At 40.6% G+C, this 14,899-nt stretch overlaps 1 protein-coding gene across 1 annotated transcript; it reads right to left on the bottom strand.

Moving 5' to 3' along the window:
- Positions 1-9,799: 9,799 nt before the first annotated feature.
- On the bottom strand, positions 9,800-14,642 carry LOC131289185 (platelet-derived growth factor receptor alpha-like). Its single transcript, XM_058318394.1, has 3 exons — positions 14,561-14,642; positions 10,581-10,805; positions 9,800-10,515 (listed from the first exon to the last, which is right to left on the bottom strand). The coding sequence occupies exons 1-3, from the start codon at positions 14,640-14,642 to the stop codon at positions 9,800-9,802; spliced, it is 1,023 nt and encodes a 340-aa protein (XP_058174377.1).
- Between the last annotated feature and the right edge of the window lie 257 nt (positions 14,643-14,899).

The following is a 14,899-nucleotide window of genomic DNA, read 5'->3' as shown; positions in this document are numbered from 1 at the left end:
ACCTGCAGTGAAAACGGAAGAGGAACGGGCGGTTTTGTGTGGTGTGAAATTCCGATTCAATTCGGATTTTGTCCCTCCATCCCAAAAGGGGTTTTCCACCCTCAGAGAGAAAACCTGATTTCTTGGAATTCGCTGTTCACCTTCCGCTTGCTCTGATCGTTTCGTGTGAAAAGTGAAGCTGAAATAGAATACGTTGGTTGTCACTTTTCTTCTCAATCCAGTGTGCCTTGACGAACGTTCTGAGTCAAATGCACCAAGAAAACCGAAACCGTTCCATGCACCGGTAGATTTGACCGGCTTTAGAAGCAAGAGGTTCGACTTCGCGATATCGATGAAATTTGTGAAACATCGCTAACCCCGAAATTCTGGCGACCGCGTGATTTCCGAAATGGTGCCGATAATTTTCATGCACACATGTCTTTGGCGCCTGTTCAAACTCGCTGGAAACCCTTCCGTAAGCCATTTGATTCAATTACCGTTCAACACACATACCCGCCCGGGTTGTAACCGTTCGCGTCAACCAAACACAGCACATTCGGGAAATGCGCTTTTCGTGGGTATCCATCGAATTAGCGCGTGAGCTGACGCGTCGAACGAAACGACGCATTTGACGAAAATTTAATCGCAAAACGAGCATTTCCCCGGGTTGATCAGCGTTCCAGAATGGAGCACCTGTTGCACTTTTTCTGGCTAATACGAAAGACCCAAGCGTCATTCTCTTTCTCTCTCTCTCTCTCTCTCTCTCTCTTTCGATACTGACCCTTGTCGATTGCTTTTTCCGGCTTGTTAATGATATAAGTTCGTTATGTGGCCCAAAACTGTCGTTTAGGACTTCGTCGGAAGTATTAATTAGTAGGACACCGTTGTTGGGTTTTAACGGTTGAAGTACTAGCCTTTTGTGGGTTACTTTTCGTTCTTCAGATGGCTTTGCATCCATGGTCAATGTTTCATTTCAATCTGACTGAAAATAATGTTTAATTTAACCAGAAAAGGGTAAAACCCGACGCCACAGAACCGGCTTTAAAACCCTAACGCTCCCGGCGTTTCTCGAAAATTGCGTCAGTATCCAATTCCTCGGGCAACCCAAACCGAAACTCCAAACCGAGCCCCTGATTCTGGCTTACGAATCCGAATTGGGACAACTTTTTGTAGCAGGCAGCGAGGTCCATCCATGGCTAAAGCTATCTTTTCCGAGAAGCGAGCGTCCAACAACATCCCACAGTGAACTTTCAGACTTCCCTGGTCGGACTTTCTGCTGGTCTCTCTCGATTCTCGCTTTAAAACCTCCTGGTCCGAGCCTGTACTCTACCGTGAAGCTCGGAATAAATGGGGTTTGGCGAGTTAAATTAAATTTCCCAGCTCTTCCGATGAGCATTTCAATAGGAATGCAAATGCACCGACGCCGAAGTTGGCCAGTTCAGTGCACGCCGGTGCCGGTTGGCTCCTCTCGGGCGATAGAGCGAGCCAACCTAAACAGCACTGCAAGCAAAGCACTTTTAGGGCTACCATGATGGCCACCAGCATGCTAACGAGCGAGGAAAAGGCGAAAGGCATACACGCTAACTAGACAAAGCTGCCATAATGAAGAAGAATGTGAGCTGTGATCTTATTTTAGATCCACTTGCTGCAACGTGTTGCCTCGAAACGACCACTGGCCGGGAAAAAATGAGGACCGGAAAAACACCACCTCAACGAGCCTTGTATAGTGGCGGGTGTAAAATGGACCACATTCATCCCATTTTGGGACTATCTTTCCTAAGCCGGTAATTGGTACAAGGACTGAAGAGAAACACAGGAAGTGTAGCGTTTATTTGTTTCGAATTATCTACACACCGGAAAGGAATGTTTCGGAACTAACTTTTGGTATGAGTCGTTTGGGGAACTGGTTGATAAATATTAGAGGAAATATTCTATCCACTTTCTTGTTCCACGTGAAGGACTATAACCATTTATTTAAGTCAAAATTAATCTCTTTCTCTCGGATTTGAAATGGCTGAAACCAGTCTTTTCCAATTTTTAATATGACGTTCGAATTTAAAACTTCTGTGAGGTTCTCGCAACACGGTCATAACCGTGGCACGACTTCTCTCAAATGGTTTCATTTTTTATTCGGCAAACATGCCCGCACTTGCTTGCCTCCTTTTCATTTCATTACCGAATAGTGCTTCTTGTATCGCGAAAGTAGTTTCCGTCCCGCGACAACTTTTGCCGCTCCGTCCTTACATCACCAACGACCAAGCCAACGTTTTCTTGATACGTGAGCTATTCGATACCCTTTTGACGTTGTTGCTCGTTCTCTCCGTTGTGTTTTTTGCTCGCACGTTGCGTGTTCTGTGTGTTTCTGATGCTGGGGTGACCCTGAACGTTATGTTTGGATCCCCTACTGATAACGCTCCTTTCTTAAATGTTTGATGTTGCTGCCGTAACACGTGTACTATCGTCAAAGGCTATCGTTTGACATTTTATACATGCCCGTAACACATCAAACGGAGCGTTCTTTAGATGACCGCACGGAGATGGAACCGTCGGAAATGAAATGCATTACGCGTGCATTAACGGGTGCCATTACAAATTGCGAACCCGGGCCAAGGACTCGTGGATCTATGCTGAAAGAAGACGTGACAAGAAAGATATTTACGAGCATTTTTACTAAAAGAGAAGTCGTTAAATGGGATTGAAACAGCATCGAGAAATTATACAAATGTTGCGATGTTAAGAGCTGTTTTTGTTTCATATCAGAAATACGCGAGAATAACCTGCTTATCATACCAACTGCTTAAGCTCCAAAGTTTTATCAATATCTTGAAGAGAATCAAGGTTTACGGTGCAGCTTGCGCAAAATATGATGACATTATAAATTCCAAATTTCCAGTAGCTTGATCCGATTCCGGCGCTGAGTGAAGTCCCGAAGCAAGACTCTCTTTTTTGTCTTTAAGCGCACCGTTTTACCACGACCTTGCCTGCCCGATTGACCCAACTTCATCATCGTAATCGACAGTTTCTTTGCAAATTAAATTAAAAACTTCGTCATCAGCGTCCTCACGATAATGTTCCTGCTGCCTTAAAATTCGCCTCCACAAAACCACGTCAGTGCATAATGCACACCCTAGAGTCCCTAGGCAAGTCTTAGGAAATATTGCGGTACACTTTCTCCTCCGAAAAGCCGGCCACGATATACCACTACTTCGGAAGGAAACCAGCTAAAAACTTTGACTTTGGTGACGATAACGAACAAATAAAAACTCAATTATTTCGCCATACCGAAAAAGGGTTCATTGGAAGCTTTTCTTTTCGATGTTTATTTAATTTTCTTTCTTTGTCCCTAAAGGGAAGTTTTCTTATCCGTTCTCTTGGTACCTCTTGTTTGATTGTGACCAAAATCAAATGTCAAGTGATTATGCAATTCTAAGTGCACGAAAATCACGTTTTTTGAGATTGTTTTTGCTAACTTTTTTGAAATATGATTTGCGCAGCAGAAAAACCTAATTTATTCCTTCGTAAAAGATTGTTCCACTCTGTTTCGGAGGCCAGATTTATGTCTGCACAGAAGAAGGCGTGATGATGATGATGATTATCTCGAGTCGTTTATTTTTATTTCAGTGATTATTTTGTGCCTTGTTCTGCTCTCGAGTCCGGGAAACGATAAACTTAAACGAGAATGAATTCGAAACCAACTTCCATCCAAGTGAGAAAAGATGGATGAGCCCTTCTGGTTTTTAAGTTTTGTGCAGTCATTTGTCAACCTTTTTTGCATATGCTAAGCTGGATGAGGAAAAAATTAGCCACACATTCATCTTTAAACGGTAAATGTCCCCTCGAAAATCACGGCCACTCGGAAAGTACTCTACCAAGACCATTATCTAGATTACAGGTCATTACTGACGTCAAGTCACTGCCATTACCGGGATTACTTAATTTGTGGGTTCACCTTTCCTTTGCCAACTCGTTTCGAGACCTCCGACGCATATTTATCTGAAAATCTTGACCGCTGGCTTGATTTGTTGTCTCAGGACTGGTTGAAACAATAGTGGCCCTGCTTTTTTCGCAGTAGTACAACCAAAGACCGGCTCTCATCAATTTTTCGAGAAGTCAAAGCCTTCTTCGTTACGCCCCCGAGCAAAGTCCTAAGAAAACCTTACAGCTTTACTCATTTCCAGCAACCCGAGGAGACCCACCGTAAGTTGTAACCTTCCGGCAATCGGAGAAGATCACCGGAGACAATGCCTCCACAAAAGGGGACAACGATGATAAAAGTCTGGCTTAAGAGCTTCTGCTAGACAGATAGATGTTGGCAATTTTCATCCTTATTTATTCACTTTCAACGGGACGAACGTTGGATGTAAAAAGGCTTCATTGTGTGTCGTTTGATAGCCACGGACAAAACACTCTCTGAAATGGCTGCGAAAGTTACTTTATCGGCTATCATCTGTACGCCGTGAGGCCATCATTCAATTTTCCTTCACTTTCCGGCATTCCTTTTTGTACTTTAGGTTGGTATGTTAGGTTCTCTATTTCATTAACGTCGATGAATGCAATGAACAGCAAAGATTACTCCTGCACACACCAAGCATCGTCGAGTGGCGAAAGGTGGTTCAATGATTTATGTCGATTCATTGCGCGAAAGCAATCAATCATCCCGGCTCGAGTGGGACCTGCGAAGTCGACGAGTATGGAACTCCATGTCTTCCGAATTCAAAGGATTAATCGGCAGCTCAGGCAGTACCGGAGTATCACCCGTGCGTTCGTAATCTATTTCCGATGACTTATTTTCATCGTGTTGACGCGGTCGCGAACAAATTACACATCCTTGTGACATCCATGTTGGGCTGGGTATCAAAAGCACGACAAACACAAAGGCGAAGAAAGGATGTAGCGTGGAAAACCATATCACTCAATCACGGTTCACTCCCGGGGACGGATGTGCTCATTTCTTTGCGCCACGGGGTTGCCTATCGCCCATAATCAATCATCGATAAAATATATATTTAACGCGCCTGAAATCGCTCCATCTCGGTTCGTATTAAGGTGATGATCATCGATTAAAGCGATGAGTGTTTATTAAATTGCGTTAACACAGCACTCAAAAGCCGGGTTAAGATGAAGCAGTAAAATGCTTTACAGGAAATTCTCTACAGGAAACGAAAATAAACCTCAAAGAAATATGTTTTAGAAGGCTTTCACTTTTAACAAATAGGAAACGGAGCGTATGATTCAATTTGGATTGAAAAAATGAGCATCTCTGCGCAAGATCCATCCAAAAGAGTTTTAAACACACATGACACAATCGATCAAACGGTTAGCGAAGCGAAGAAAATCAACAGTTGCTGCTTTTGATAAAATTCTTCCCCAAGGCATCAGCGGGAAACCAAACAATTGCTGTAGCCAGGAAAGCTTTCGGCGTACGAATCCTTCTGATCTGACTGTTGACAAACTTCATGCTTCCGGAAGTTAAGGTTTAACTCAACCGTGAAGCTTTCTAACGAAGTTCTCTTTCATCCAACGACATCCCGAATCTAGCGTGAAAATAATTCGATATACAGCCGACCGTTTGTGTGTGAGTAAGGCCACAGGAAAATCGTCTTTTGAGGGGATTCAGATTTTCGCACGATGCTGACGGTGTCTGGTTCAGATAATTTGATTAATGTTTCTTGCAAATCCATGGTCGTTGAAAAGTCACTGGGTTGAAAGTGAAAATCAAACATTTTTGACGGGGGTGAAAAGGAAAACAAGAGCACCAGTTTGTTCTCTTCAATAATACCACAGCTTTCTCGATGAAATATCGTTTCAATAAATCATAGATTTACTGAACAAACACCATGTTTACGTTTCCACGATGCCAGGTTTCAGTGCAGATGATCGATACTAACTTTTTATTCCACATGTTGATTTCCTGCAGACCAAACAGCCGCGTGAGTTTTCGATTTATTCAAACTTCGCTGAGGTAATCTTGGTCATTTTCTTTCTTTTGCACTCAGTTTTTTGTTAGTATTATTGAAATTCATAGAAACAAACTGCTCCAACGGCAAGTGACCAATAATACCATTAATCTCATATGAATCACTACGCTACCATCATTAGTCATAAGTTGAAGACTGCTTTATCATGTTTCTCCGTCTTGTACGCCACAAAGTGAGTCATAAAAGATCGCTGAAATTGCAAGCGAACACACTTCTTCAGTGAATCTGGCTGGTTTATGTTACTAATGAAACGTAATTACCATTCGCCGGCATATCGTCAAGCTTATTATGGCTCTGTTCTAAGTCGGAAGCATGCTTGCCGAATCGAACGACGGTGTGCAAATGTAACAAAACGACCACTGAGCTAGCTTTCCGGATGCGGATTAGTGGCATCTTCATCTGCAGCGGGAAAAAGCAGCCCTCCGGGTCTCACCAGCGAAAGCTGTGTAAACACAAGCAATCGCGAGGTTTAGCAAGGACTCCGAGGACACACGCCGACGGTATAAAGTGTAAACAGTGAGAAGGAGAGGTTTAACGTGGATGACTTACTTTCACTCGACACTCGCTGTATAGATGGCATAAAAGCAAGCTACGAACGTGTTGATTAGAGCATGTCAACCATGTCCGTGCGCTTGTCTTCTGTTGGTTCTGTTGCAATGGACGCCCGGGGTTGGGCTGTCTGCTTCCTTTGGAATCCATGGAAGGAATAAAAGGCTGAAGTGTCAACCAGCAGAAAACTTTTCTGTTTTCGTCTGCGTGGATTACTGCCAGCGATGCGAAGCGGAAGCATGGCCTCTGTACAGAGATCCCGCAGGATGCTAATCAGAGGAAAATTTGAGATTCCGAGGAAATTTGAAATACCACCCTTGCTACATTTATTAGTATGTTCTCGTTCATCGTTTCATATCAGAGAAGCATACTCTTGCTTTCAATGAAATTTCAAACGAGGTAAATATCATGTTAAAGGACTTTGTCATCAGTAAAGAAATTAAAAAAAAACCCTCTTCGAGTAAAAATATAGAAGCTAATTGACTCTACAAATCACACAGTATGGTTCCCTACAAATGATAAGTAGTCGTTTGATTCCTGATTGCAATTTTAGGATTAGTAAAACCGATAAAGAGCTTCGTAGTTCCGTACTTCCTCCGCAGCAAATGAAGAAATCAGTATGAAAGCTTCTGGGGAAAAATCTAGCGGAACATTGCTAACTTTGTTAACCTACGACCAGAAGGAGACGATATCGAGATCTTACACCGCGTTTATTGTTGTTCCAACCAGGCCACGAAGGAAGGAAAGCGATCTACCTTCATCAGGACAGGACGATAAATTGCAGCCCATGGTGCATTTGGACCATTGAGAAAAGGAAAACCCTTCTGCTTGGCGCTCCCGGGTCCAATCATCTCCGCACGTAGACATCGGATGGTTTTACCGGCCAGGTGGATGAGTCCTAGCAACAATTTTATTGCATTCAGACGGAAGCACTGGCGAGTTGGAAAAGTAATGTGATCTGTGCAGGATGGAGTTTTTCGCATTTTCACTAGCATTAAAGTTACAGGTGTACTTTCTTCAGTAAAGAGGTTTGTTCGACATCGTGTTGGAATATCTATTTGCGGAAATCTCGAACGCATCCGTAATTATCGTTGTTTGTGACTGAGAAATAGCTGGAAAGTTCTACCTGAACGGAAACGGTGTCATTAATCGCGTCTTTCAATCACCTGAATGGACAATCTAGCGAAATGCCCGTGCTTCCGTTTAGATGTTTCCTTGCAGGGAAGAACATATTGAGAAGCTAGAACTCAAGTTTGCGAGCATGATAGAATGGAATTACTTTTCTTTTTCCTGCCCTTATCAACGGAGAAACGTCTTAGCGACAAGAACAGTGGGGGCCAATTTTGTTTTCCGCCACAAAAGAAGCACCATAAGAGGATAATCAGGCTTCTGGTGAAGGTTGGTGCGTCGATGCTTCCATGCACACGTTTTTCCTCGACAATACGTTGGTGTGAAAATCTTTAAAGCATTCCTTCGTGCCTTCGTTCTTGTAGAAAAATAAATAGATGTATCTTGTAACCGTGCGTAGGAAGAACAAATGAATGGAGGAGAAATGTACTCCTTCAGCTCAAATAGAAATAGCTCCCACTCGAAATCAAACATTCCTTTCAGTAGAAGAGTGACGTTTACATTATTCGAGCCGTATCACTAGCATTGGAAATCCCCATTTTTGAGAGAAAATATTGTCGTCTGACGTATTTCAAAGAACGAAAAATAGCAGCAGAGGTTAGCAGATGAGCCGAAATACCACACAAACATCGTTACTTACATCCAATAAGGCTCTTTGCCTTAAAACCTTTTTAGGGTTTCAGCTAAAGTAACAACGACAGTAGTCCATTTTCCAAATTTGACCGAATGAACATACCTTTCGTAAGAAAATTCTGTAAATAATGATGAGCCTTTTCATCCTTTGGTAAACATCCGAAAACGTTCATTCCAATATGCTACACCTTGAAGCTATAGGTATTAAATCAATAAATCATCGTTAAGGAACCACCGATGGTTTTTATCCGGCTCGGAAACTTTTCCAGAGAGTTGTGCTCTTTGCAATCGCCATCATAATTCGCTATGGTACTGGACTAAGGCTTCGTTGATTCAACAGTTGACAAGAGGCCTCGAGGCGGCAAAAAGAAGTCTACGGCTCAATCATCAAATGCTTGCTTGCCAAACATAAAGGTCAATATGGTATATTGACTGAGCAGCAGAAGCAGACAACATGGAAAGAACTTATTATCTCTTGATGAGTACTAACCAATAATATATTTCGTTCATTGTTTCTTTAGTATGTTTCACATGTTTGTTTGAAGAAGTTACATCATCTTTTAAATGATCTGATGTTGACCTACACCGATAAACTTACCTTGAATCCTCTATTAACATTGGACGATTTAAAAAAATCATAAATTCATAAGCTGTTTTATCGAGTGGACAATCTTCAAGTGCATAAGAAGATGTCCTGATAAGTTTCTATACTTTTTCAAGCACACTCACTTAATATTCCCTAGCGAATAGAAATTTCCATAGATAATGAAAGTTCCTAGAGATAATGAAAGTTTCCTAGAAGTAGAGTTTTGCTTCGATCGTTAGCAGTAGGTAGTTCCGAGTCTGCCCAAAAATTATTTTTCTGTCTGTTATTCGTGAAATTGAATGATATGTTTACGCAGAACTGATTTTCGCCATTTCCATTCCCTTATTCGGTACAAGATGATAGATTGTGTTCCTTCTTTTCTCTCGAGCATTCGTAAATAAGAACATGCGTGAAAATCAGATTGGGATATAACTTTTGTTTACTACAGAACTTGGATTGAACATAGGAAGGTACTTTATTTACCGAAGAGTATAACTGTTTATATAGGTGATTATTTGCCCTGAATTCTTACAGTGCACTAATTTATGCTTCTGGTTTTGAGGCTTTTAAACCAATGAAACTGAAAATATTTATAAATTGGTTGAGTATGATTAAATTATGTTTAATAGGGCTTTATGCGCGATTGGTCATAGATTGTGATTTTTATCACTTTAAAAATGTTAATCTTTTTATTAATTTTCTACTGTCATCAAAGAATGTTTTCTTCTCGTCTTCTATGCAGGCTCGATAAAATATAGCTGGACAGTATAATTATCGAAGCATTTTTTTTAATCTGGATATAGTTGATATAAATACATTTTATTGCTTCAACGCGTTAACCCCTTGATTCGTCGTTTTCACTGTTCACTTGTCTGAGATTTGCTTCCTCATAAGGATCGTTGAGAGTTATGTAATGCTGAAAAGAAATGATTGAATAAAAGACTACTTAGCTAAACTGTCCCACAGGATGCAGATCGACAAAACTCACTATTCGCATCGAGTTGGGCAGCATTTGATGGAATACATGGGATAGCCTCGGAAACGATGGTCTGAGGTTGGGATCTTCATTCCAGCAAGAAAACATCAAATTGTACACGGCTTCACTGGCGTATTGTGGTTTGGGCATGCGATAGCCCCCTTTCAGCAGGTCATAGAAGTGTTCGTCCACGGGGACCCCCGGATACGGATTCGTCCCGAGGGAAAACAGCTCCCAAAGCAACACACCGTAGGCCCACACATCCGACTGAACGCTGTACTTCTGGTTGGACATACTCTCCAAGGAGAGCCATTTGAAGGGAACCCGATCTTTGCTGGTTTTCTTGTAGTATGTGCCATGGTTGAATACTCGCGCCAAACCAAAGTCGCTGATTTTCACGACATTTTTCTCGCAAAGCAAAATGTTGCGCGCGGCCAGATCTCCGTGGAAGACGTTCTTCGATGCCAAGTACTTCATTCCATTTGCTACTTGCGCCGACCAACAGATCAGATCCATCGTTTGGAAATTCGTCCTATCCTCTTCATCCTCCTCTCCGATAAACCAGTACTGTTGCGATGAAGCCGACGTTATATCATAATTGCAATTGAAGAAGTTCGATCTGTTCTTCCGCATGTATTCCAGCACACTTCCGTATCGGCAGTACTCCAGGATGATCATTAGTTGATCTGCAAAAGACACAGAACAGTAACGATTTTTCAAAGGTTTAGGATGACACTGCCTTCCAGCTTACCGTCGCGAATGTTCTCGGTGACCGCTCCCAATAAATTGACTATATTCAAATGCCTGCCGATCAAAATAATAATTTTCAGCTCTGCTATAATTGAATTCCGGATCGAATCGCCGCCAAAGCCCTGCATCATCTTTACTGCAACCGTTGTGGACGGTTGACCTGCCAAAATGTATTTCGCTTCGGCCTTCAATACGACACCGAATTCACCTTCTCCAAGCTTTCGTCCTAGGGTAAGGTTATTTTTGTCGAATCTATATTCAGCAGGAACATCCACTTTCGCTGCATCTGAGTGGGTTTTGCTGACATCCGTTGGTTTATACTTGATAACAGTATAAAGCACCATAAGGAATATGAAAACTACCGCGACGGAGCCTATGGCAAATAAATCGAATAAATTCGATGGCGAATCCATATGTTCCGAACCTGGGATTCTCAAGTCCAGCGTTGCGCTCACAGATTCTCCATCCTTACACTCCGCTAGACATTTCACTTTCGTTGCGATAGAAATGTTTTCCAAGGTGTAAAGCGCCTCCCAAGAATAGTTCATTCTGCGTCCGATGGTGATGTTTTGTTTGCCATTGATTTCAAAAGTAAATTTACCGGTGAAATTGTACGCATTTGCTCGACATCTTAAAGTTACTATGTCTTCGAAAGTAATCGTTCCGTTTGGAGATGTGACTTCCAGCATCACTTTGTCGTAAAAGTCAAACTTGAAAACTGTTACACTAACAGAATCTGTGCCGAGAGAGTTGTTAGCCGTACATTGCACTTTACCGAAAGCTGGTGACGGGATTCTTCCAGAAGCAAAGAATTTGATTGAGTCATCATGTTTGGAAACCTACCATGATACGAAACCGAAATTAATATCCATATTCAAGGAATAACAATGCGTGTTTGGCTGATGTATGTAAATGTTATTAAAAACAATTTGCATTGAGATAAAGTGCAAATTTTATACTTTTTACATAATAGCTCATAACATTAAAATGTATGGTAGCTATTTAATTTTAAAAAATAATGCAAGTTGATAAGCATGTGTGTTCTGCTGATGCTAATTTATGTTCACTAGCAAACAAGCAAATTTTACCGTACACTTAATGGCAGGATGTTCGTCTTGTGGAAACAATCGGTTCCATCCAGAGTACTTTCATTGCATGATAGGAATTCGCACGTGATAGTTTCTGGAGGAGGATAGGCACGGCCCTGACAAACAAAATCCGTCTCATCACTAGATACAACTACGATGTCGTTCATTGCCAGTTTCGGAGGACCTGAAATTACACTATGTTACTAACAAATATGTACCACCCTTTTTGATCCCACTGACTCACCTCGTATCATTATGTTGAGGCTGTATTTTGAAACAATGTTGTTGTAGGTGGAGGTAATATTGAGCCAACCACTATCTTCCATTTCACCAGATGTAAAATCAAAACATTTTTGATTGTCTTTTCTACACAGGGAGTCTGTAGCACTAGCGCTTGGATCGGGTACCTCAGAAACCGGAACAGAATTATTTTTATAGAAATCAACACGAACGTCCAGAACTCCATGATGCACAGCGACAGTGAACGTCATATTCCGGTTTGAAACTAAACGACCACTTACACTTCTTACATTCTTGAACTCAGGGGGGTAGCGAAAAAAATCAATAACATTTAAATGCATTCCAGCACATTTCGAAGGATTTTTCATATCACTTAAGCAACATTTGTATAGTCCCGCATGGAACGAAAATGCCTTTTCGAAAACAAGTAACGTGTTATTGTTGTCTAATTTACATTTCAGGGCCGCTTGGTTCTTCGTGATCTGTTTCGAAAAAGCCACATAAAACATTATTTTACTATGTTTTCAATAAAATCTAAGATGTCTATTGGCAACTTATAGATTCAAGTAAGCAAAACGAAAATAACTCAAATGGAACAAACCTGCATTTCTTGTGAAGTGTTTCTTTGAAAAAACCAATCAATCGTGTAGTTACTCGGTACAGGCTTTGAAACTTTGCAGTTTAGCTGGAATTGTTGTTTGTTTACTACAAAACTGGGGCCATCTATACGAACCTCCACATCGTTTGGCATAGCTGCAATTTGTGGTACATAAACAAGTTACGTCAAAAACATTACACTTACATGATGTTCCTTAGTATTACTTACCAACAGATATGCCGGTAGCGGTCAACATAAGCAATACTAAATTCTTCATTTTGGAATTCACGCAAATCCTTAAAGATAATGGTTGCTGTTATTTGAAAAAAAAATCCGCTTTCAGCAGCTTTGAAATGCAATGTAATGTTATACTTGTTTCTCCATCGCCTTCACAGCATTAAATGCGAGCTTAAGAAATTCCTTCATCAAACCGCTCAATAAAACTCCCCACTTTTCGATCATAGCTGAATCACCCGAATGTTTTGATTTTTTTCAGTTTAAATTATCAATTACCTGATAAGGGGTAAATAGAAAACATTTCAGTCATCATTTTTTTTGGTACTACGGCAAACACAACTATAGAACCAAGAAATATTTCGAAGATTAGAAACTGGCTTACGAACTGATGTATGCGTGAAATGAATCAAGGCTTGTAAATGTTCGGAAGTCTATAAAGAAGCATTCATTGTAAGAAACATTTTACTTTTTTCATTCTTTGATGCTGATGTAGTAAACAACTGTTTGGAGAGATAAGTTTTGAATTTTTTTTTGTTTTCCAGGGTACTACTGTTCGGATGAAGTTTTAATACTGTGAAAACGAGTGGCCTAAAGAAGTTCGATGGAATTGAAAATATGATTTTATTAATTTTTCAACCAAGCACAGCGGACTTATACTTTTAAAAATAATGAGGAAAATAAATTGTGAACTCATTACATCTCTGTTATGAATGATGTAAATCACCTAATAGTTAATACAAAATAAATCATATACTACTACTACTGCTACTAAAATAAATAAATCAATTACATTCGTTGACAAAGCGATATGTTTCGAACCACTTGCGATTCTCAAGTCCAGCATTGCGCTCACAGATTCTCCATCCTTACACTCCGCTAGACATTTCACTTTCGTTGCGATAGAAATGTTTTGTTGCGGGAGAACGGTATAAAACGTCTCCCAAGAATAGTTGATCCTGCGTCCCATGATGATGTTTTGTTCGTTATTGACCTCAAAAGTAAAGTTACCGGTGAAATTGTACGCATTTGCTCGACATCTTAAAGTTACTACATCATCGAAAGTAATCGTTCCGATTGGAGATGTGACTTCCAGCACCACTTCGTCGTAGAAGTCAAGCTTGAAAACTGTTGCATTAACAGAATCTGAGCCTTGAGAGTTGTTAGCCGTACATTGCACTTTACCAAATCCTGGTGACGGGATACTTCCAGAAGCAAAGAACTCGATTGAGTCAGCATGTTTGGAAACCTGCCATGATACGAAACCGAAATTAATATCCAAATTGAAACAATAACAATGCGTGTTTAGCTGATGTATGGTAAATGTTAGCAAACATAATTAACATTTAGATAAAGTGCAAATTATATACTTTTTACATAACAGCTAGGCTCATAAAACTGAAATGTATAGTAACTATTTATTTTTAGAACATAACACAAGTTGATAAGCATATGTGGTGTGATTCATTTAAGTGAAATTACTTTCAAAGTGCAACAAGTTGATAACAAGAAAACTATTTTGTTTGTTCTGGTCTATGATGCTAATTTATGTTTACTATCAAACAAGCAAATTTTACCGTACACTTAATGGCAGGATGTCCGTCTTGTGGAAACAATCGGCTCCATCCAGAGTACTTTCATTGCATGATAGGAATTCGCACGTGATAGTTTTTGGTGGAGGATAGGCATGGCCCCGACAAACAAAATCCGTCTCATCACTAGATACAACTACGATGTCGTTCATTGCCAGTTTCGGAGCACCTGAAATTACATTATGTTACTCGCAAATATGTACTACACTTGTCGCTATCATTGACTCACCTTGTACCATTATGTTGAGGCTGTAATTTGAAACAATGTTGTTGTAGGTGGAGGTAATATTGAGCCAACCACTATCCTCCATTTCACCAGATGTAAAATCAAAACATTTTAAAGTGTGTTGACTACACAGGGAGTCTTTAGCACTAGCGCTTGGATCGGGTACCTCAGAAACGGGAGCAGGATTATTTTTGTAGAAATCAACATTAACGTGCAGAACTCCATGATGCACAGCGATAATGAAATTTTGATTCTGGGGCGTAACTAAACGACCACTTACACTATTTATTGCTTCGAATGTTTTATTAGGACCAGTAAACTCAAGAAGATTTAAATGCTTTG

Source organism: Anopheles ziemanni, chromosome 3, assembly GCF_943734765.1.
Source record: "Anopheles ziemanni chromosome 3, idAnoZiCoDA_A2_x.2, whole genome shotgun sequence".
NCBI lineage: Eukaryota > Metazoa > Arthropoda > Insecta > Diptera > Culicidae > Anopheles > Anopheles ziemanni.
This window is presented reverse-complemented; position numbering and strand designations above follow the sequence as displayed.

Bases quoted from the DNA above. Each gene is read 5' to 3' on its own strand.
- LOC131289185 (XM_058318394.1), bottom strand. From the start codon at position 14,642: ATGGAGGATAGTGGTTGGCTCAATATTACCTCCACCTACAACAACATT. The intron at 10,806-14,560 runs GTGAGTCAATGA...ACCTTACCCTAG, and splicing joins CCTCAACATAATGGTACAAG to GACGAAAGCTTGGAGAAGGT. The intron at 10,516-10,580 runs GTAAGCTGGAAG...TGTCTTTTGCAG, and splicing joins CACCGAGAACATTCGCGACG to ATCAACTAATGATCATCCTG.